Genomic DNA, 21,974 nt, shown 5'->3' with positions numbered 1-21,974 from the left:
CTTGTTAATCTGTATTAAAGTACTTTTGGGTTTAGTTTAACCATAGTGATGCTGAGCTTGCCAGGTGAAAAGCTGATAGCCCAGATTCGAGGCCTGAGTGACATGTGACAGGGTGAGCACCCATTACTTGCTGCTGCTCCTGCCCACCTAGCAGTTCAAAAGCATGCAAATCTGGATAGATAAATAGGTACTTCATTGGGAAGGTAACAGCATTCCGTCTGCTTCGGCATATAGTCATGCTGAACACATGACCATGTAAATGTCTTCGAGCAACATTGGCTCCCTCGGCTAAGAAATGGAGATGAGTGAGCACTGCCCCCTGGAGTTGGACACAACTTGACAAGGCAAATCTTTTGTGTTAACAATCTTCAGCAGATTGAATAGAGAAATTTGTGCATGCATGGATTCTAAATCCTTAGGCTTTATGTTAATAGTTTCCCAATAGTTTATTTGAATCCTATGACAATCATTTTGTACCTCATGATTCTTGATAAATATATATTTACTTTTATGTACACTGAGAGCATATGCACCAAAGACAAATTTGTGTGTCCAATCACACTTGGCCAATAAAGGATTCTATTCTGTTCTATGCTATTCTATTCCTATTTTATTCTATTCCTATTCTATTCTAAATGGATGGGACTTAAACTTTTATTCTAGTCATTCGTTCATCCGAAACAAACCAAAAGTAATGTTGAAAAGCCTAATTTAACTGAAATATCCTTTGAACAGGCTTAAAGAAAATTCTGACTCAGCAACAGATTTTGCATTTCGTAAGTTTATTTGACAGAAAAAATCTCCTTGCTGTACATATCAAAAAAAATTAAATGCTTTTAAGAAATATGAAGAAAGTTCTGTTCCCACCCTCCCTGATTTAGGGTTTCTCAGCTTCTTCTCAGCAAAATTTCAGTCACCTTCCCCCTAAAATGCCTAAATGCCCCTGTTCCAGTTCCAAACTTAACCCTCGTGACCTGGCTCAGCTGATCAAAATGAAAGTGTCTCCTTTGAGGGAGGAATAAAAAGGAAAAAGAGCACTGCATATTGCATGTATTTTGTTCTGGGGGGAAGGGGAGGAGCAGGAATAGTTTATCCCTCAATTTTGCCACCACCGAGAATCGGCTCCACTGTTGCAGGCTATTGAAAGAAGCTGCCTGATTTTCTCCAGAAAACCTTGATAGAAACAGTGGGGAACAGAGGAAGGAGCTACTAAATAGCATTGCCTTCCCTCTAATTCTTGGTTGGTAACATGCACTCCAACTTTTTATTACAACCCTCCACCATTTCCAAGAGGGGAGGGGATCTGAGAAACACTAAATCAAACAGATTAGATCACATATCCCTCTACTTCCCACCCACCCATTTGTTTGGTTTGTTTAAAAACCTTTTATGTCTAAATCAAAAAAAAAAAGGAGACAGCTCTTTCAAAACACAGAAATAAAGATTTTAGCTGCAAAAACGCACAGAAAAAAAATGCTCACTGGAGGGGGGGGGAATCAAATGAACATCACCAACTGTTGGAAGAAGAGGAAGAGGAGCATAGATGCTGCGGATCCTGGTGGGTGTTGAGCAGAAATGTCCAGGGACAAGGGGAATGTAGCTGCCGACAAATGGCGGGCAATAAAGACAGGAACAGTAAAAGAAAAAACTAATGAGGTGATGGCAAATGAAGAGACCTCCACTCCCCCCCCTCATGCAAACACACTGGTTTCCAGTGGACATCAGGAGGTGGGGGGCTCCCACCTGGAACAGCACTGGAGGCTGGGGGTGGTGCAGTCTGTGGTTGCGAGGACAAGGACTTTCCGCTCTCCAAAGGGCTTACGGGGACCTTGGGGAGAAGATAGAGGGGGGAAATTAAGCAATACAAAACAAATTGGCAAACCCTTATCAACCAACCTCTTAGCCTAGAGGGGATTGGTAGAACTAACTACAAATATTTTAAAATACATTGTACTAAGGAAACATGACTACTGAAATACAATTGGTACAAATATTGGGACTGAGGAGAAAAAAAGGAAATTCAAAGAGGCAAAAGTGTATATATTGAAATGTCTCTGGAAAAACTTAAGAATGTATTTCCAATGTACTAAGCATGAAAACAGATTAATATAATGCCTTCCATATACTTAAAATCCACAGAAAGAAGCCATAGAGAAGCCATTTCTGTTTTAAATAAGTTATGGCAAATTTCCCTAACAGCTTACATTTCAGAGAACAAGTAGATAAGAAACATAGTTCTCTGAGTGAGATCATCTGGCAACATAGAGTGAGTTACCATCAGCACACCGATGACACTCAGATGTACATCTCCACCCTGTGTCAATTCAATGAAGCAGTGAAGGCGATGTGCCGGTGTCTCGGGGCTGTTGGGGTTTGGATGAGTGTTAAGAGGCTCAGGCACAAAGCCGACAAGACGGAGTGGCTATGGGTTTTGCTTCCCAAGGACAATTCCTTCCGTCCATCACCTTGGGAGAGAACTTTTGACCCCCTAGGAGAAGGTCCATAGCTTTGGAGTCCCTTTTGATCCACAGCTAAACTTAGAACACCACCTCTCAGCTGTGACCGGGGGGGGGGAGGAGCATTAGCTCAGGTCTGCCTGGTGCACAAGTTGGGGCCCTATTTGGACAGGGAGTCTCTTCTCAGTCATACATGCCTTCACACCTCAAGGTTCGATTACTGCAATGCCCTCTACATGGGGCTACCTTTAAAGAACGTTTGGAGACTGCAGTTAGTGCAAAATTCAGTTGCGCAAGTCGTTATGGGCCTTTCAAGGTATATCCATATTTCAACATTATTCCACGAGCTGTATTGGCTACCGATTAGTCCAAGTGCAATTTAAAGTGTTGGTCATGACCTATAAAGGCCTACGTGGCTTACGACCAGGTTACTTACAGGACCATCTCCTGCCTCATGAACCCCAGCGACCGGTCAGGTCCCACAGAGTTGGCCTTCTTCAGGTCCCATCAGTTAAGCAATGCCATCTGGGGGACCTGGGGTAGAGTCTTCTTTGTGGCAGTTCTGGCCCTTTGGAATCTACTCCCTCCAGAGATTCGTACTGCCCCACCCTCCTTGACTTTCGTAAGGTTTTAAAAACTCACCTCTGCCGGCAGGCTTGGGACCGTTGAGCATTGGCATCCTGTTCTGACCACATGTATGATTGTAATGGAATGATGTGGATGGTTTTTTTTAGATTAGTTTTAATGTTTGGGTTTCTTACATGTTCCTTTTGTATTTATTCCTGTTTTGTAAGCTGCCCTGAGTCTACGGAGAAGGGCGGCCTAGAAAACTAATCTAATCTAATCTAAATAAATAAATAATGGATAGAGCCACAAATTAGCCATTTACCAGAAGAGAAATTAGCAAAGATATCTTTGTTATATCTCCAATTTAGTTAAGGACATTCCATCCATCATTATTTCAGCTTAGCTTTGTCTTTTTCAGACAGGCCCACTAAACAAATAACGCTCATGGAAATAAAGATGATATTGATGCTCTGGCAAATTATCAAGCAAGTCATTTAATTTATACCTAAATGTAGATGAGAAGAATTCAGAGACTGGAGATTTTAGGATTAAAGACACTAGCACAATTTCACCATACATTCAGGAAATGAGTAGGAACATACTGTGTTAAAAATAGCAAAATTATAGTAAGTATAGTCCAGTAATCAAATCGTTACATTTATTGGGACCTTTAGCAATTGTTAGGCATTTCTAAAACTAGCAAAGTCATGCTCATTACCTTGAAGTTCTGCGACGAGGAGCTCGGGGACTGGGAGATTTGCGTCGCCGTTTTCGTCCTGGGGACCTGCTGTTGCTTCGTCTGTTTCTCTGCAGGGACCTATCCTTAGATCTGTCTCTGGATAGAGAATCAGGGTATGAAACAGACCTGGATGTTAAATGCATTCTGGAAATAATCTCTAAACAATTTCTCAGCCAAGAGAAGACTTGCTGAAGAGACTTACCTACGCCGATCCCTTGGCGCAGAGGCTGGTTGGGTAGGAGGGGAAATCTGACGCCGTTCTTCTGGGGAGTAGCTCAGAGAGCGGGAATCTCTCAATGAATCAATTGGTTTTCTAGGGCTGCGTGACCTAGCGATAGAAAGAGCCAATGGTTTAAAAAATGGTCAAAAAAGGGAAGAGACACTAACTGGAGGAAATAGATTGAAAAGATACAAGATTGGCAGAGACAGCAAATTTAATAACATTAATTAGGGAAAAGAATGACTTGTATCCATCTGGAAACCTTTTTTGGACTTTATACTCCAAAAAGAAAAAAAAAGAAAATTTTCATTTCAGGTTTTGACAATTAAGTAGACCATTATTATAGAAAGCAAAAAGTTAATATAATTGTGTTATGTATCTCACTGCAACAAAAAAAAGCTGAAAATCACTTTTTATTTCTTCCTTTCATTTTTCTTTCCTCATTTTATACATCTTTCCCCTTTCTCCCCCATTTTTCCCATTATCTATATTTCCCATTTTCTATATTTTTATTTTATATTAAGAAAAAAACTTAATTAAAATATTGTAAATATAAGAAACACTACTCTAAAAGAAAGAGGACCATCAAATACACTATCCAGAATTTCCCTTCTATATCCATAGGAAAACATGGCAAACAAGATAATGTAATGAAAATACCATCAGTTATAAACTGCAATGTTCTTAGCAAATATTTTTAAAGTAATATTTTGCAATATTTTTGAAGTACTTTTAGGTACGGCCAACAATGTGCAGTCCTATTGTAATTATACATCTCTAAACCAAAAGAAATAGTGTCACAAATCTTTCACAGCTCTTTTAGCATCTGGCAGTCTTCTTGGACTATTTCTCCAAGATCTCATGACATCTGCACTAAGCATGTGATGCCAGAAGCCATTCTAAACGTTCAGCAAACAGGACAAAGTCTCCTCTTATTAGGATGCCAAAACAAGGAAAGGAAGGCCTAGTTCACCTCTACAATTCAACAACATTTTCAGTAAATAATAGAACATTGATTCTTAGATGCAAAGTGTATCTCTTCATTGACAGAATACTTACTTTCTCTTCTCTGGAGATGGTTTCATCTTCACGGGGGCCTTCATCACTGCCTGGAGTCCTGTTTTAGGCACTGGCATGGGGGAGGAGGAAGATGACGAAGAGGAGGAAGATGAGGAAGATGAAGAGGCTGAAGAAGAGGACGATGACGAAGAAGAAGAGCTGCTGCTTGTACTGCTTGAGCTTTGAGAACGGCGCTTACGTTTGTCCATTTCTAATGGTTGCTCATCACTTTTAGTCTCTTTTAGCACTGGGCTTGGTGGTCTTTAGGAAAAAAGTACAGGGAAGAGGGTATAATTTAAGACTGCAACAACTGCATGGCTGCAACAGAGGAAAAATGTTTCAGCCAGGTTAACTGAAGAAACATTTCTTAATGGACACATAACTCCAGCTCATGTTGTTTATGGGAAATGTTTAGGGAAACAATTGATTTGAGTCTTTTCAAATTTTTTCTTAGCAGCAGTCAGCCTTTTTATAAAAAATAGTTGTAATAAGGAATCTTATGCATCATGAAATGACAAACTTGGTTGGAATAAGCAGCCCGAAAATGCCATAAAGAAAACTAACATGATTACTTCTTATCACACTAACCATCTTATTTTTTTTCTTTACATTTATATGTCCTTAAAAAACTAAGACCCACACTGCAGCGTCCTTCCAGATATGCTCCTGAGGTTTATGAAAAGCATAGAAACATTACTGGAAATAAAGTAAAATCGAAACTGATAACATTTTTGCAACATACCACTTTCTTTTTTTGTAATTAAAAGAATCTAACATGCTGTGAACTCAGAAGCATAGATTTTCCCTAACAAAGGCTACTGCTACTTCATGGAGACTCATTTCCTAGGAAACAAGAGATGAGTCACTTGCATTAACAGATTCAGAATGCAAACATTTTGAGTTGAAGATAGGGTACTCTTGCAAACAAAAAATAATGATGACTAAACAGCTTCCCAAACAGCCAAGGATTCAAAATGGAACATTGATTTAATTACAGGTTCTATCAAGCTGTTTCTTGCTATCCCATTAATTCTCTACAGTCATTGCCTTGCTGTGCTATTCCAAATCTTAAAACAAAAACCAAAAACCCCCAACCCTAGTTCTCCAGACTAATATCCTGAAAGCAGAATTACAACAGTTACATAAGCCAAGACTTTATTTATTTAAATTATGTTAAATACATATTTTGCACAAAGATAATCATCTATTTTCTGCTGGCATACTCTGATGCAGTACAATTCCACAATACCTAATACAGATAATACAGAGCAAAATTAGATTCTGTAAAAATACAGTACAGTATCTATTTGTCCTACCCAGTAACATCAGCAAATATGACCTCTGGTGGATAAAGGCCATCATTACAATCTTTCAAAAGCATGATCAATGAAGAATCATTTCTGAAATGTCTACAATATCAGTTCTACACACTATACTGGTTGATTTGGGCAGCTATAAAAAAATTGAAGACAAAACCAAATCTATGAAGAGATGAGTGAAAACTTATGTTTCAATTGGCAGTATAAATATGAGAGCTGAGGAAAATACAGATGATGGAAGATATACACAACGACCACTCTGTACAGGGGCACACCCAAAGCCTACCACTGCCCATGCAGTTGACCCAACCACTGGGCCATGATCAAGTGACTATCCCAGAATAGCCATGTTGCACCAGAGATCCTCATCTGGTTCCTATTCTCTGAAATCATCTATCACCAGCAATTTACTTAGAATCAAGAACGACTTTGTTGCTCCTTGAGCTCATTTGATTTCCCTACAGTAGAAGAAAGCTTGTCCCACCCATATTACAGCCAAGCATAAAAATACAGCTCGTTGGCCTTTTTTTTGTATTTGATTATATAAACTGGATTAGAATTCAACTGGCGCGAGAGTTCAATCAAAACTTCATTATATTACATCTAGCAATACTAGAAACAAAAATATCAATGGTGGTATTATACACGCCAGTATCTATTTTACATATTTGCACAGAATGTGCAAATACATTCTAACTGACCAAGAACTGGAAGTTGGGTATTATCTGTTAAAAAGTGCTATTGCTAACATGTAGGAAGCCGCCCTGAGTCTAAGAAGGGCGGCATAAAAATCTAATAAATAAATAAAAGACATGGGGGGGAGGAGTATTACTAAGAAGAAAGGTTCTTACTGTTTCTGTTCAATCTCGACCTCAAGATCCTTTGTTGCTTGATCATGGGGACTGGACTCAGATGAACTGGACTCAGAATCAGAAGTTGAAGAAGAGGAGGAGGAGGAGGAAGACGAGGATGATGAAGAGCTGGTAGACGAAGCAGATGAACTTCTCTTTGCTTTCGGAGGGGCAGAAGGTGGAGGAGAGGGAAGATCAAGCTGTAGGACTGTGGGACAGCTACTGGTAGTGTCATCCTCCATGACAGAAGCCACATGCGACTCAGCCTCAAGGGTAGGCAAGTGCACCTCAGACCTGTCTGCTATTTTTCCTTCAGATACAATCTCCTCTTCTTTAGGGGAGGGCACTAGGACAGAAATTAATGCTGGTAAGGGACTTGAGGAAGCAGAGGAGGAGGAGGAAGCAGAGGAGGAGGAGGAGGAGTGGGACGACAATTTAGCTTTTACAGGAGAGAGGGAGCCTGCATGAGAACCGCTTCTCCCTGACAAAGATGCACCAACTCCTGCATCATCTTTAATTACATCTTGGTGCATGCTCTGATTCCTATGTCCTGGGCTCTTTCGGATGGCTATAGAATCACCATTCTTTGATGCTGGAGGCAGGTCATGTAGCACAGGTAGATCAGGAGAGAGGCCCTTTCGCAATTTAGAAGATTCCTCACATGGTGGAGTTAAAGCGCAAGGAATGGCAACATTGTTTTTGCTGTGCCAAAGAGAAGAGCTTGCTGGCTTCTCTTGGAGGTCAGACTTGGGGTATCTTTCTAGAACAGGAGGAGAGCGAGACTTTCTTCCTGGAGATGGGCAGGCTTCCTGGGAGCCTGATCTGGAATGCTTCCTCACAGGAGATGACTGACAATCAGGGGACACTCTGGACCCAGTACCTTTGTATGTTGTGGTTATACGTGATGCATCTAATCTGGGTGGTGAACGGGACGCATTCCGACTTGTTGCAGTCCTCTCTGGGGACAACGGCAACATCTGTACTGGTGATTGGGAATGACCTCTGAATGGTGGTTTAGATTTCTCCTGACGAGAAGATGATCTTGAACGGCTTCTAACTGGAGGGGAAACTGAACGTTCCCTTCGCACCGAACCACGAGATTTATCTCGTCGCCTGGAGAGTGAACGGGAGTGACTCCTCCAGGAGGGAGAGCCAGATCTTTCTTGGCGCAAAGATGTTCTGGGCTTGTCACCATAGGATGATGATGCAGATCGATGTGGATGTGTGCTGGTGCGTGATTTCTCTCTGGAGAGTGATCTGGACCGTCCACGTCTTGGAGGTGTTCGAGATTTGCGTCTAGGACTCACTGGTGATACAGACCTCAGTCTTCTTGTAATTGGTGTTCTAGATTTTTCTCTTGCCCATGATCCAGATCTACGTCGTCGTGGAGGGGTTCTAGATTTCCTTCTAGGTCTTGGAGATGATCCAGCTCTGCAGTGATGTCGGAGTGGTGTTCTGGATTTTATTTGGGACCTTGGAGATGACCCAGATCTACGTCGTCTGGGAGGTGTTCTAGATTTTATTCTGGGTCTCGGAGATGAGCCAGACCTACGGCGTCTTGGAGGCGTTCTGGACTTCAACTTAGGTCTTGGTGGAGATCCAGACCGGCCACGCTTTGGAGGTGTCCTGGATTTTGGTCTAGATTTAGGGGGCGACCTTGATGTTCTACGTCTTGGAGGTGTTTTTGATTTTATTCTTGGTCTGACTGGTGACACAGATCTACTCTGAGTTTTCTCTTTCCATTCGGGAGAAGAATCCAAACTGCTCTCACTAGAGGGTATTTTTGGCTTCTCTGTAATTCCAGAATAAGAACCTGATCTACTTCTTCGAGATGACTCTTTAAATGACCCTTTCTTTTCTAAAGGTGATCTGGGTCCCATCACTGCAACTTTAGAAGTGTCTTTTATTTCCGGAGAAGATCCAGGTCTATTGTGCTTTGTAACTGTTGCAAATGTACTGTTCTCTGGTTCTGGAGGTGAATATACTTTGCCTTGCATTGGGGATGAAACTGGTTTATTTTTGTTGATTGACAATCCTGCAGAGCGACTAAGTTTGGGAGGTGACTGAGATTTATTATCTTCTGGAGATGTTGATGAAGAAGTAGAAGAGGAAGAGGAGGAGGAGGAGGAAGAGGAGGAGGAGGAAGAGGAAGAAGAGGAGGAAGAGGAAGAGGAAGAACCAGATCTACTTCGCCTTGATGGAATATCTGTTTTTTTAAGTACTGGTGATGATTCAGATGGCATTTGTTTTGAAGGTTGCATTTTTTCTTTTCCAGAGAGAGATGAACCTGATTTATTCTTTTGGCATGGAAGTGAAGCACTTTCTGTTACTGCCATGGAGCTGGACTTGTTGTGCCCTGGAGAAGATCCGGATTTTGTTTTCACTTCTTCAAATTTATTTTGCTTTGGAGGAGATTTAGATTTGCCATTTAGCTCAGGGGATGGCCTGGATTCACTTCTCCTGGAGGGAGATTTCTCTTGTGCTGCCTGAGGGGACAGTCCACATCTGACTTGCTTCAAAGGGGAAGATTCTGTCATCTCAGGAGAGTATCTTGACTTGGTCCTGGTAGGTGATCTTGACTGTTCTTTGGTCATTGGAGAAGAGCCAGATGTGCTTTGCCTTGGAGATGACCTAGTCTTCTTTAATTCCAAGGAATTATTTTTGCATTTATCAAGTGAAGATGATTTCTTCTTGGTTTCTAATGAAGATCCAGGTGCAATTGGTCTTAAAGGAGAAAGAGATGTCTCTCTCAAAGCTGGAGGTGATCTAGACTTGCTCTGCCTTCGGTGAGGTGATCTAGGTTTTTCTTTTGTCCCTACAGACCTTCCAGCTCTGCTTTGCTGCAGTGGAGATGCAGACTTTGATTCTGGAGAAGCTGCTCGCCTTACTGGGGATAAGGAGTTTTCCTTTGCTGATGATTGACTGGAACCAGACCGACTTTGCCTTGGAGATGGTCCCGTTTCCTTTTTCAGCATTGGGGATGATCCTGTCCTTGACTTTGTTTTCACTTCTGGAGAAGACTCAGATCTGTTTCGCCTTCTTGGTAATCTTATCTCTGGTTCTGGAGAAGACCCAGATATACTTTGTCTTGAAGGAGACTGTGATTTATTTCGCACTGCTGGAGAGGAACCAGCTCGACTTCTTTTTGTACTTTTAGCTTTTTCTTCAGCTGCTGAAGAAACTTCAGAATTCCTTGTAAGCCTAGGCGATGAACCACAACTGCTCCGAGGGGACATTCTGGTTTTGTTTTTGAGGACTGGAGGTGACTTGGATTGGCTACGCCTAGTAGGTGATCTCGATTTCTTTTTTGGTCTTGGAGAAGAACCAGATCTACTTCGTCTGACACTTAATCTCGATTTCTTTTTTATTCTTGGAGAAGTAGAACGACTGCGCCTTGGAGGCGTTCTCAATCTTTTCTTTCTTGACCTTGGAGAAGAACCTGAACGACTCCTTCTTGGAGACAACAGAGTTTTCTTTTTAGTTTTTGGAAGTGATCCAGAGCGACTACGTCTGGGAGATGCTCTTAACCTTCTTGATTCAGGAGAGGAACCAGAAAGACTACGTCTTATCACTTTTCTAGTTCTTTCCCTCATTCTTGTAGATGAATTAGATCGACTCCTCCTAGAGTCTGGAATTCTGGAAACTTTCCGATCTGGAGATGACACAGATCTGCTTCGTCTGGCTGAAATCAAGGATTTCTCTCTTCTTGGAGACGAGCTTGATCTTCCTCTCCTAGGAGGTGTCCTAGTCCTAGATCTGCCTCTTCTTGGTTGTGTTCTAGAGCGGGACCTTACTCGCCTGGGTGGACTTCTTGATCTAGACCTGCCTCTTCTTGGTGTTCTTGAACGTGACCTCCCTCTTCTTGGTGGTGTTCGCGACCTGCCCCATCTTCCACTATTTCTGCTTCTAGACCATCCATGCCTTTGAGGAGTTCTAGAACGAGACCAACCACGCCTTTGAGGTGTACGAGATCGACCCCATCTGGGAGGTGTGCGAGAACGGGATCTACCCCATCGCTGAGGTGTTCTTGAGCGGCCTCGCCACTGGGGAGTTCGAGAACGTCCCCTTCGCAAAGGTGTGCGTGAACGGGATCGAGCACGTCTCTGAGAACGAGACCTTCCCCTTCTTGGTGGGGTACGTGTGCGTGATCTAACTCTTTTAGGTGGGGTTCGGGACCGTGATCTACCTCTACGTGTAGTGGGTGTTTGAGAGAGAGATTTGTCCCTCCGACTGATTCTTGATTTGGAGCCTTTAGCTGGTGGGGTGCTAGATCGTTCACGTCGAGATGTCTTAGAAGACTGCTTTTGTCCAGAACGAGAGATTTCAGGGGATGAACTAGATTTCTCTCGCTGGGCAGAGGCTTTCTCTTTGTCTTGCCTTTTGGGAAGGACCTCTGGAGAACAGTTGCGAGAAACTGGAGCAGGCTTAGTTGGTGGGGAAGGAGAAGAGGAGGAAGAAGAGCAACTACCACTCTCTGAAGAAGGTGAGCGCTGAGATGTAGAGTCCTCGCGAGGCATCTTCTTCAATTTGGTCTCAACAGCCTTAGAAGCAGATGAGGAAGCTGTAAGCTCCTCCTTGCCATCAGGAGAAATCTTAGCCTTCGATGGAGGCAGAGTCCCATTACGGTCTTCAGACTGCTTCTTAACAGATGGAGAGGAACAGGAAGGAGACCTCTTCTCTTTAGAAGGGGGACACTTTTCTCGAGAATGATCATTCGGCATAGGTGAATGATGCATGCCCTTTGGATCATGCTCAAGTGAGGGGGTGGATTTTCGACCCCCATGCCGAACAGACTTTCTATCCTTGTCTCTTTCTTTCTCTTTGGCAGGAGATGAAGGACTTGGAGAATGCTGAAGGCTCTCACGTACCGGAGAATCCTTGGATAATTTCTAAACAGGAATATAAAAAATAGTAGCTAGAATTGTTCTTTGGAAAAGCAAAAAGACTTAGCATCCAGCTCCTAATGATTTTTTCAATTTCAAAATGCTTGTAATATAGTTATAGTTATATTACAAGCATTTTAAGAGTAAAAAGATCACTAGCAATTCATTAATAAGCTGTCATTTTACAACAGTATTTCCCAACCTGGATGATTCTGTGTGGACTCAACTCCCAGAATGCCTAACAATGGCATATTCAACAGAAAATTCTGAGGGCTGAAATCCACACATCACAAAATATTGAACACATTGTTCAACGAACTATAATTAGATTTTAAGTTTGAGGAAGACACCGATTCCATCATTTCTCCTTTCTAATTTTAATGAACCAGTCAGTAATCCTAACTGGTTTTTGGGACAACACCATTTTGTCCCAAATGACTTTATTTATGTAAATGTTTCTCACTTTCCCAATGCATGTATTATTATTTACCTCTCGGTTTTCTCTGCTTTCTCGAGGACTTGTGCTCCTGCCTCGCTGGGCAGGCTCAGCAGAAGATGAACGTTCTTTTTCTCCCAAATTCTTAGAAACCATTTCGGTGTCTTGTTTTCGCGAACTTGATGGAGACTTGCTCCGCTGCCTAAGGGAGCTCCTTTTCTGAACAATAGGGCTTCCTGATCTGTAAATAAATGATTAGAAAGTTAATCCACAAGAGTCTGCCCAAGTTTAATAGCTATATACAAGACACAAGAGTTTGATTTGTCAAGCTGTACCTGCTATGGGAAGCATCTGATGAAGAAGAGCCATCTGGGGAGGAAGAGCGATCCCGACGGTCTTTCTGAGATGCAGACTCACTGGTGGACCTGAGAGTTAATGAGAATCAGTTGTATACAAAAACAGATAAATTTTAGTTGCACAGCATAGATAGAATAGGTGGTTTTTACCTCTTCCGTTTCTTTTCCTTGGATTTGTGTTTGCTTTTGGGACTTGGAGATCTGGGGGGGAAAGTTTGTTTTGAATCATTCTTGAACAGTGATGTATGCAGTTATTGTTCCTCCTTCTGTTCCTTTCATATTCTTCACAGGACATCTATTCTAGCAATATCCAATAAACCTGTCCCTAAGATACCAACTCCAAATTCAGTCAGAAAAAAAATACAAAATAGATGTAGATACACTGCTTACAAAAACTACTGTTGAATACATGGAATCACGCATCTGCTGTCTACAGAATCTTATAGCAGCCTCTTTCCCCTAGGATCAGGATTCCATGAAAAAACACCACTGTTTTAAGATGTTGAAAACAAGTGCTACATTTGCAACTCTCACCTTCTAAGTCACTTTTGGAAATTAGATTTATGGAATCCTATTAGTTACAAATTATTGAACTTAATTCATCATAGCTTAGATGATTCTGAGAATAAGTAAACAGAAAGAACCACTATCTTCTACATCCAAACATTTTTAAAATGGCTAACAGTTATTAAGGCTCACCTATGCTTCCTTTTCTTTGATTCTGATCTAGAATAAAAAAAAAGAACAGAGTGGGAATTGGCAACCTGACGTTGCAGGTGTTTTTAATTATAATTTCCATCAGTTGCAGCCAGTGTCTAATGAACACGAATTACAGAATGTGTGTTCAGATCATTAAAAAAGCACCAGATTTCCTGTTCCAATATTAGACTTTATTCCCAAGTTACCAGAAAACTGATGTCATGCCCAATAACTTTAGGAAGGCAATGCTGATGTTCAAAATTGATGCTGGATTACAAATGTAAATTCTGCCCATGAATTCCATCGAAAATGGTTTTAAGCAGATTTCTGGAAAAGTAAATGCAGCATAGAGAGTGAGAAATACAAGCCTAACAGATAGCATGCCCCTAATTTTTATACAATCTCTTTATACCACAGAGGAAAAAAAAAGATTGAAGCTTTCTTAAAAGAATGCAAAAAACAATATTTTTGAAGATAGCACAAGAGTAAGTCATGATTAAATCATGTGGTCCCTAAAATCCAATCCTCACACTCACAATCCCCTTACCTGTGTTTCTTTTTCTTTGAGCTTTTTTTCCTTTCTCTTCGAGAAGGTGATCTGCTCTCAGTCCTTGAAAATCCAAAAGGGCAACGTACATTAGTTTATTTTTGTATTTCTAAATCTAAATTCTCCACCTCCCCGGCTGAATATATTGGGTTTGAAAAAAGAATTCAAGTGTCTTGGGTTCACCCACCCACCTGTCTCTGCCCTTCTTTTTCTTCTTCTTCTTTTGTTTTGGAGATGGTGACCTGGAACTGCTGGAGTCTTTTATAAGACTGAGGAGACAAAGTCCAAATAATAAACAAAATTCCAGAATTCAATTCACAACATTCTACATAAGCAGCCTATTATGAATCCCATCTTCCAGTATTTTTTCCTTTAAAAAAAATCTCTCATAGGTACAAGAAATAAAGTCAATTATACACAAATTCTAATCAAGAATGGAAATCAATCATGAATTATCCATAAAGTATAGGGTAAAGTATAGATGCAATCTTACTGCCCATGTGCAATGCTTGGTTAATATGTCTTATATTTCAGGTACTTTATTTGAATGTCTTTTTAAAGGTTCTTAGTACAATTGAAAAGCTCACTCTGTGGGGTTTTTTTTTTACAGTAGTAGACATAACCAGAGCTACCTTGTCACCCCTTAGTTTCTTCCAGTAGGAATTCCTCATACCTGTATTGCTTCTGCTGCTCCTGCTGTTGTTTAGCCACAGCAGCTGTTGCTGCCTCCTTGGCCCTGCGGTTGGGGTCAAAAGAGCTGCCATCCACATAACTGTCACTGATCCCAAAAGCAGCTCGCAGCCTCTCATTCTTCTTTTCATTGGCCTCGGCCAGCTGATGGGTCTCTGTAATACTGGTGAGAAAAAAAAAGTTAATGGAACATATATATCCAATACAAGGATTCTATCCATATGCAGATTGAAGCATGGCATATTTTTTGGAACAAGTCTCTCTTAAGATGAAACAATGGCAATAACATAAAATCACAAATGCCTTATTTTACCTAGACTTCTGCTGCTGTTCCCCCTCTTTGACAATTGCCACATCTTTTTCCAGAAGCATCATCCGAAAAGTGGCCACTTTCTCCTGAATCTCCCCTTCTCCATACCTATTGCATGCATCAGAATAGAATTTAATGTCTTAAAGAGACGTTTCCTTTAAAAGCTAAATCACTCAAATGAGGTATGAAAATATTTCTAAAATGCATGGATTATAAAAGATCTAAAATGCATGGATTATAAAAAGTACATAATTTAGAATATAGAATATTGATTAAAACCAAAATGTAAACCAAAGGAATTTTAGTTCAAATTCTGCTATTAGGACTCTTTTAGAACAGAAAGCATTCTGGCCATTAAATGAAATGTGGCCAATAATAGCCTCTCTTACTGAACTATTCCATGTATTATTATTGCATATTGCTACCATGAATAATATTCAAAAATATAATATTCAAAAGGGCTTTACAATATTAGGCATTGGTAATACAAAACGTATAATTTTCAACCATTTTGATTTCTAGTATATCCCAAATCTGATCATCCAATTTTAAAAGACTTGTAATAATCAAAAGTATGTAAAATTATCATTCTTAAATTTTGATGAAACATTTTCTGAACAAATTCTGCTACTTAAAATGAAAGCTGAACATAAAAAAACAAGAGCTATTATCACAACACTGTATTCCTTTACCAAATATATATTTTATATTTAAAATACTTGTTCTGCTAATAATTCTGAACATATTATACATGAAAAATAAACTGAATGCCAAAGACCGGAAAGACATTTACTATGTAAAGCATATTGATCATGTCATTCTCAAATTTGTATATTCTAATAAGAGAATATTATTTGCTCCTACCAGCTGACCATTACTATTGCTTTTCTCAATCACCACAATGTCTTGAAAATGTCTTAGCCTTGACCATCCTATAACAAACTCACCCTTGCTCTTCCATGAGTTCAGCCAGTTCTAAGCATTTCAATTCAACCTTTCTTTTGCGCTCGTGATCCAGGATGTCCTGGTTAGGTTTTTTAACCAAAGATGACTCCAGTTTCCTCAGCTCCTCTTCTGATTTGTAGTCAGTCCGATCCTTCTTGTGACGCACAGCCGAGAGGTTCCGTTGCACGTAACCGTTAGTGCCGCTGCCCCGGGGAGTGGGGAGTCCTATCCCATTGTACATGGCTCTCACAGACTAGCACCTCTGGTGCCTGATACTTAAAGACAGTATAAAAGAGCAGAAGAAAAAACAAAGATAAACTTTTTTCACATCACCATATGGATATATCCCCGCCATCTGCAATCAAGAAAGATTGCAGTCTTTTTTATGAATTACTTTTCCTTTTTGTTAAAAAGTTCCTTAGTCTCAAATCCATTCCATAGTCCCAGATAATTACACATTGTATCACTCCCTTATTTTTCCTGAAAAATGCCTATTTTCTCCCTACTCATTAGATCCCACCACCTGATCCCATACTTTAATTTTCTTAACAGCAGAGCAGATTTAATAGTATGTTTTCTAAAAGAATCATTTTATTAAATAATTTCATACGCTCTATACAACTGCAACTACTTCCCAACTATTCACTGTTCTCCATAACCAAAAGCTGCAGTCAATCATCCAAAATTCATTTCCCAATTTCTGCCTCAATTCTCAATACACTTGCATTCAGATTTGTTTTATCTTAATATATATCCTGTGCTCCAAGCACAAATCCTTTAAACTCCCCCCTCCCACTACTTTAAAAATATTGTATACTGTACATATCTGGTTTATTCCCAATGGTTCCCGTTAAAAATCTCCTTCCCACTAAAGATGGCATATTAACATGAAAACTTACTGGGACTTACTTCAGAGTAAGAATTGGCCTGCACAATTCATCCTCGAATCTTTTTACAAGCTTATCATTGGAAAAACACCCCTCCCTTTTTTTCAAGAATGGACAAGCCTATAAAGCTACCACCTACCCACTAGATTCTTATAATGGGTAATGTTGGTTTATACTGCATTATTCTCCTTCCTTTACAGGCTCCCATGACTTTTTCAAGAACGGAGTTTGTTTGTGCCTTCTACCCTTTAAAAGCAAGCTCTCAAACCCAGCTCAAACATAAACGGGTAAGTACACACACGTTTCCGTTTCGTTTTCTCTAGCAACATTATAACGAAACAGCTTGATAGGTTTCTTTAAAAAAAATATCCTTAGACTAATCTAGCAGTCTGGGAATTGCATGGTGGTCCCCCATCAGGCTCCAAAATTGCTTTGGTTTTCTTTTTTTTGTCAGCCAAGGCTTGGGTAGGTGCTGCCATCTGCTGTGACGTTTACTTCTTACCTTCCCTCCGAAAAGCCCCCAACCTACCTACCTGTAAGGCCTAGTCAGCCCTCTATTCGAGTTCCTTGCCACCTCAGGCCCGACCTTCCTCCGTAGAAAGCATCCCAGCCCATTAGGCCTCCTCCCTCACGGCCCACCGAGGCCCAAGATTCACCTTTACCCCTGGCTGCTTCGAGGTCCTCTCTACCTTTCCAACACACGAAGGGTACCCGACTCTCACTTCAACGCCCGCGTAAAGGCCACCCCACGTACACGTATACACACACACGCACACGGAGCCCGTGGCACCGTCTAGCCTCCTCCCCCCCCCCCCCCGCCTGGCACACCTCCCCAGGCCTGCCGCGCCACCCCGGCCTCAAAGCTGCTGCTTTTCGGCGTCCCTCTCCTCGCACAACCCCGCGTCCCCCGACCCTTCCTCTGGCTTTTGCCTGCGCCACTCGCTCGCGCTCCCTCACCCGACGCAGCAGCAGCAGCAGCCGCCGCGGCGCAGGCGGAGAGTGAGGGGGAAGGCGGGGGGGGGGGTGCAGGAGGTATCCTGGAACCTCCCCCCGTCCCCTCCAATTCGTTCTCGCCCGGAACTCTCTCCGCCCGTTGGCTTGTGGGAAATGGAGTTCGTAGACGGTTTCGGTAGGTCCTCCCTACCCGCAGAGGACGAGAATGAAGACTACTCGTCCCGATATGCCTCTCAGGCAACACGAAGGTCGGCCGCCATTTCCTAAAAGCGCTCTGGGAGAAGTGAAAAGGGTGCCTGGGGACCGAATTTTCTCGGTTTCTCCTCTCAGGTTTCCCTTCAAGCCTGTCTCTCTGTCCTTTTGGTCGCTACCATCGGACACACAGACACACTCGCAGGGCACCTTTCAGGAAATGCGGCTCCGACCGTGAGGGGTTGGAAGAGGGGGAAAGGGATGTAAATATCCGTTCGTCCCGTCAACCACCGCGCTGTTCTAAATTAGAATTGAAGGGGAGTGTAAATCTCGCGAGAATTTCGAGGCGGAGGACATGTGAATCGTATGTACGTTCCTGAAACGTTTGTTCCTGTGAGCATGGGTTTTCGAAGGATGCTGGGAATTGTAGTTGGGATAGGATAGCGGTCTCCCCAGTATCTTTCATAGGTGGACTACACATTCCAGTTGGAATTGCGAACTCCCCTTCTCAGTAAATAAAAAGGGATCCAGTTGTTTTCCTACGAGAATTCCCTGTCAAGCCCGATGGAAAACTTCAAAAAATCCGTTCTACTGCAGAGGGCGGATTAAAACGATTACCATGGTGCTTATTTTTTCCCGTCATGCACAGGCCTTCCATTTTGTTTTAAAAAAAACGTTTTCCACGATGTGATAACGTTGGCGTCAATGGAAAAAAGTGGCAATATTTTTTTTTTATCTGCATTACGGTAGACCCTCAACTTTGACACATCGAAATAGTCTAACCTGCCCAAGAATTGCCAGGAAAATGAAAAGACTTAATGGTGGAAATGCACAAGTCAAGATGTCAGAAAGTTGTTTAGTCTAGAGTGACCAGATTTTTACATTGGCAAAGAGGGACCCGGCAAAGGAAACAATTTATATATTAAAAAAATCACTCACCATTCTCGCATTAGGCGAAATGGAGACATTGGAGGGATACCACAAAAAGCCAAGGAAAACTTTTTAACGCACTCAAATTTACAAAAAACAGCAAGAGAATTTCACAGCCACCTCCTCCCACCACCAAAGGGGGGGGGGGGATATTAAGAGTTTCTCAGCTCCTCGTGGCACCGGCTACTACGGTGGCCCAGAGCACTTTCCCTCCTGCTTGCCCCCCCCCCCCCCATTGGCTGTCCCCCTCTTCATTCCAAAGTTGGGACATTTTAAAATGTCACGGAATGTGGAACAAATGATTGAAAAGCAGGACTGTCCCGCGGAAAGCGGAACATCTGGTCACCTTAGTTTAGTCACCCAATAATATAGCAGCAATTCATGTGTACTAACTCTACTTAAACTATTTTAAAGCTGCTATGCTCATATTACCTAGTATCAATTTTTTATGTACTGTAATATCAAACTCAATCCCGACAAGACAGAGTGGCTGTGGGTACTGTCTCCCAGGGATACATCCATCTGTCCGTCCATTGCCCCAGGGGGGAATTGCTGATTCCCTCAGAGAGGGTTCGCAACTTGGGTGTCCTCTTCAATCCATGGCTGAGTTTAGAACACCATCTTTTAGCTGTGGTGAGGAGGGGCGTTCGCCTGGTGCACCAGTTGCGGCCCTATATGGACAGGGAGTTTTTGCTCACAGTCACTGATGCCCTTATCACCTCGAGGTTCGACTACTGCAATGCTCTCTATATGAGGCTAACTCTAAAGAGTCTTTGGAAACTGCAGATCATGCCTTAACACAGCCGCATAGGCCTTCCAAAGCATACCCATATTTCTCCAGCACTGCAGACTTCATTGGCTGCTAATTAGTTTCTGGATGCAATTCAAAGTCTTGGTCATGACCTATAAAGCCCTGTATGACATTGGTCCAGATTATCTTCTACCGCATGATTTCTAGCGACCAGTTAGGTCCCACAGAGTCGGCCTTCTCCAGGCCCCGTCAACTAGACAATGTTGTTTGGCGGGACCTAGGGGAAGAGCCTTCTCTGTGGGGGCCCTGGCCCTCTAGAATCAGCTCCCCCAGAGGTTTGCACTGCACGCACCCTCCTCGCCTTCTGTAAAAGCTTAAAGACTTATTTATGCCGCCAGGCTTGGGGCCATTAGACCCTAGCCCCTGGCTGACGAGAGTAGTATGTTTTTGCTGTGGGAATGCTAATGAATGATTTTAAAACTTATTAGAGTTTTTTAAAAAAAATTAGTTATATTAATTGGATTTTTATATAAGTATTTGGTACATTGTTTTTGACATGTTGTGAGCCGCCCCGAGTCCTTGGAGAGGGGCAGCATACAAATCCACTAAATCAATCAATCAATAAAATATAACAGGTGTGTTTGACCTAACATGATTAAACTGGTATGCATTGCTTTCTCAACTCAAAGTTTATGCAATTTCATAATATATTGAATGATTAACAAATCACACAAGCTGTTTTTATCATTTTACCAAGAGTTTGGCTCCCTTGAGCTTGATACAATATACGGATACAGCCAATGGTGAGAAATTCTTTCTATTTATTTGCAGACTGATTTCTGACACTCATCTCAGAAAATGAATTATCACACCTGAAGAAAAGGAAAACTTTGGTATCTCCAAATAATACCTTTGATATTGGAAGAAATGTCCATATGGATTTAGTTCCAAGTAGCAGAAAGACGCTAGGAACATAGAGACTGCTTGGAAGGATGGTTTAATGGTAAACAGAACCACAGGGGTTTGAAGTCTTGGGTAGCTGAAAACATAGTCTGGAAAGACGTATATCTATACCAGGAGTAGCAGAGTCAAGGCCCGTGGGCTGGATCCGGCCTATGGGGTACTTAGATCTGGCCTGTGGGGCCACCCTAAAACAGCAAAGGACTTCTGGCAGTGAAAACACAGTTCAGGAGGATTGCACAACCCTTGCAAGATGCATTTTCATTGGTAGAAGGTTGCAGGATGCCATCGAAACCAAAAACTGAGCCCATGCTTTTCACTGGCAGAGTACTCAGGCTACCATAGGTGCCCTCCAATATGAGTGATATTGAGCTGGCCATGCCCCTTGCCCCCCCCCCCCCCCCAAGTCAAATACAACTCTGATACAGCCCTCAAATCAAATTTGGCACCCCTAATTTATACCTTCTTGGGACCTGCAGAAGTTTCTGTTCCTATACAAATATCCCATTTCTCATACAGAAACAGAAAGATGTATTTTGTTTTGCAGATAGACTGGCCCAGTCTTTTGTCTTATAGATAAGATGGCACCAAAATATCTCCTGAGGGCAGGGAGCTGGGATCTTTTGTTTCCGTTTCCTTTAAGATTTTTAAATTTCTCTTTTAGGGGAAATACTTTGCCTTTTTAATATCCTATGATATCTTAAAATATTTCATTTTTCTAGGAAAGGAGTGGGCGCTAACTTTTTACAACAGTTTCAGTATAAATTCATTAGAATGAAGTAGGATAGTTTTTGCATAGAAAAAAGAAAATAGCCCTGAGAAGGAACAGTTGCAGTGTTCCCTCTAATTTTTATTTTTTTTTTGGGGGGGGGGGGGGGGCGGAAAAGTATAGTGTCTGAGCGGCAGTCCCTTTGGGACTGGGCGGCACAGAAATAATAAATAAATAAACAAACAAACAAATAAAAAACCCACCCTGTTTTGCCTCAGAGAATTTCAAAATAAAATACTGTACTGTGTGACTATAACAGTGAGCTCATAATAGGGCAACTCTATCAATATCAAAATGCCACTTAAATAGTTGAGCTAGTTTCAAACTAGATTTTGATTTTCTTTCTCTCTTCCTTACTCCCATTCTTTTTCTTTCTCTTTTCCTTCCTCTCTTTTTTTCTATCTGTTTCTCTCTCTTCCTCTCTTCCTCTCTCTCTCCTTCCCTCTCACTCTTT

General features: G+C 41.7%; 1 protein-coding gene and 1 long non-coding RNA gene across 8 annotated transcripts in view; one reads left to right on the top strand and one right to left on the bottom strand.

Moving 5' to 3' along the window:
• Window positions 1-21,974, top strand: part of LOC139155263 (uncharacterized) — a 53,792-nt gene that overhangs the window by 8,427 nt on the left and 23,391 nt on the right. For both annotated transcript variants that reach the window (XR_011557056.1, XR_011557057.1), the window contains exons 3-4: window positions 17,165-17,251; window positions 20,623-20,794. This is a non-coding gene — a long non-coding RNA (uncharacterized lncRNA). The remainder of the gene's footprint in view (window positions 1-17,164; window positions 17,252-20,622; window positions 20,795-21,974) is intronic.
• Window positions 764-18,412, bottom strand: LOC139155262 (serine/arginine repetitive matrix protein 2-like). 6 transcript variants are annotated; one of them, XM_070730373.1, is made up of 15 exons: window positions 16,977-18,412; window positions 16,080-16,352; window positions 15,136-15,240; window positions 14,806-14,985; window positions 14,324-14,401; window positions 14,133-14,195; window positions 13,586-13,612; window positions 13,037-13,087; window positions 12,866-12,955; window positions 12,585-12,771; window positions 7,212-12,100; window positions 5,042-5,302; window positions 3,965-4,090; window positions 3,742-3,858; window positions 764-1,828 (listed from the first exon to the last, which is right to left on the bottom strand). In XM_070730373.1, exons 2-15 carry the CDS (start codon window positions 16,316-16,318, stop codon window positions 1,819-1,821), a joined length of 6,423 nt encoding a protein of 2,140 aa, XP_070586474.1. In that variant the 5' UTR covers window positions 16,319-16,352; window positions 16,977-18,412; the 3' UTR covers window positions 764-1,818. The 6 variants fall into 6 exon arrangements, with proteins under 6 accessions (XP_070586474.1, XP_070586473.1, XP_070586475.1 ...); XM_070730372.1 differs by having other exon boundaries at window positions 17,922-18,412; XM_070730374.1 differs by having other exon boundaries at window positions 16,987-17,742.

The sequence above is a fragment of the Erythrolamprus reginae genome, unplaced genomic scaffold (genome assembly GCF_031021105.1).
Source record: "Erythrolamprus reginae isolate rEryReg1 unplaced genomic scaffold, rEryReg1.hap1 H_1, whole genome shotgun sequence".
NCBI classification, from domain to species: Eukaryota; Metazoa; Chordata; class Lepidosauria; order Squamata; family Dipsadidae; genus Erythrolamprus; species Erythrolamprus reginae.
The sequence above is the reverse complement of the archived record's forward strand: the minus strand, read 5'-3'. Positions and strand labels throughout refer to the sequence as shown.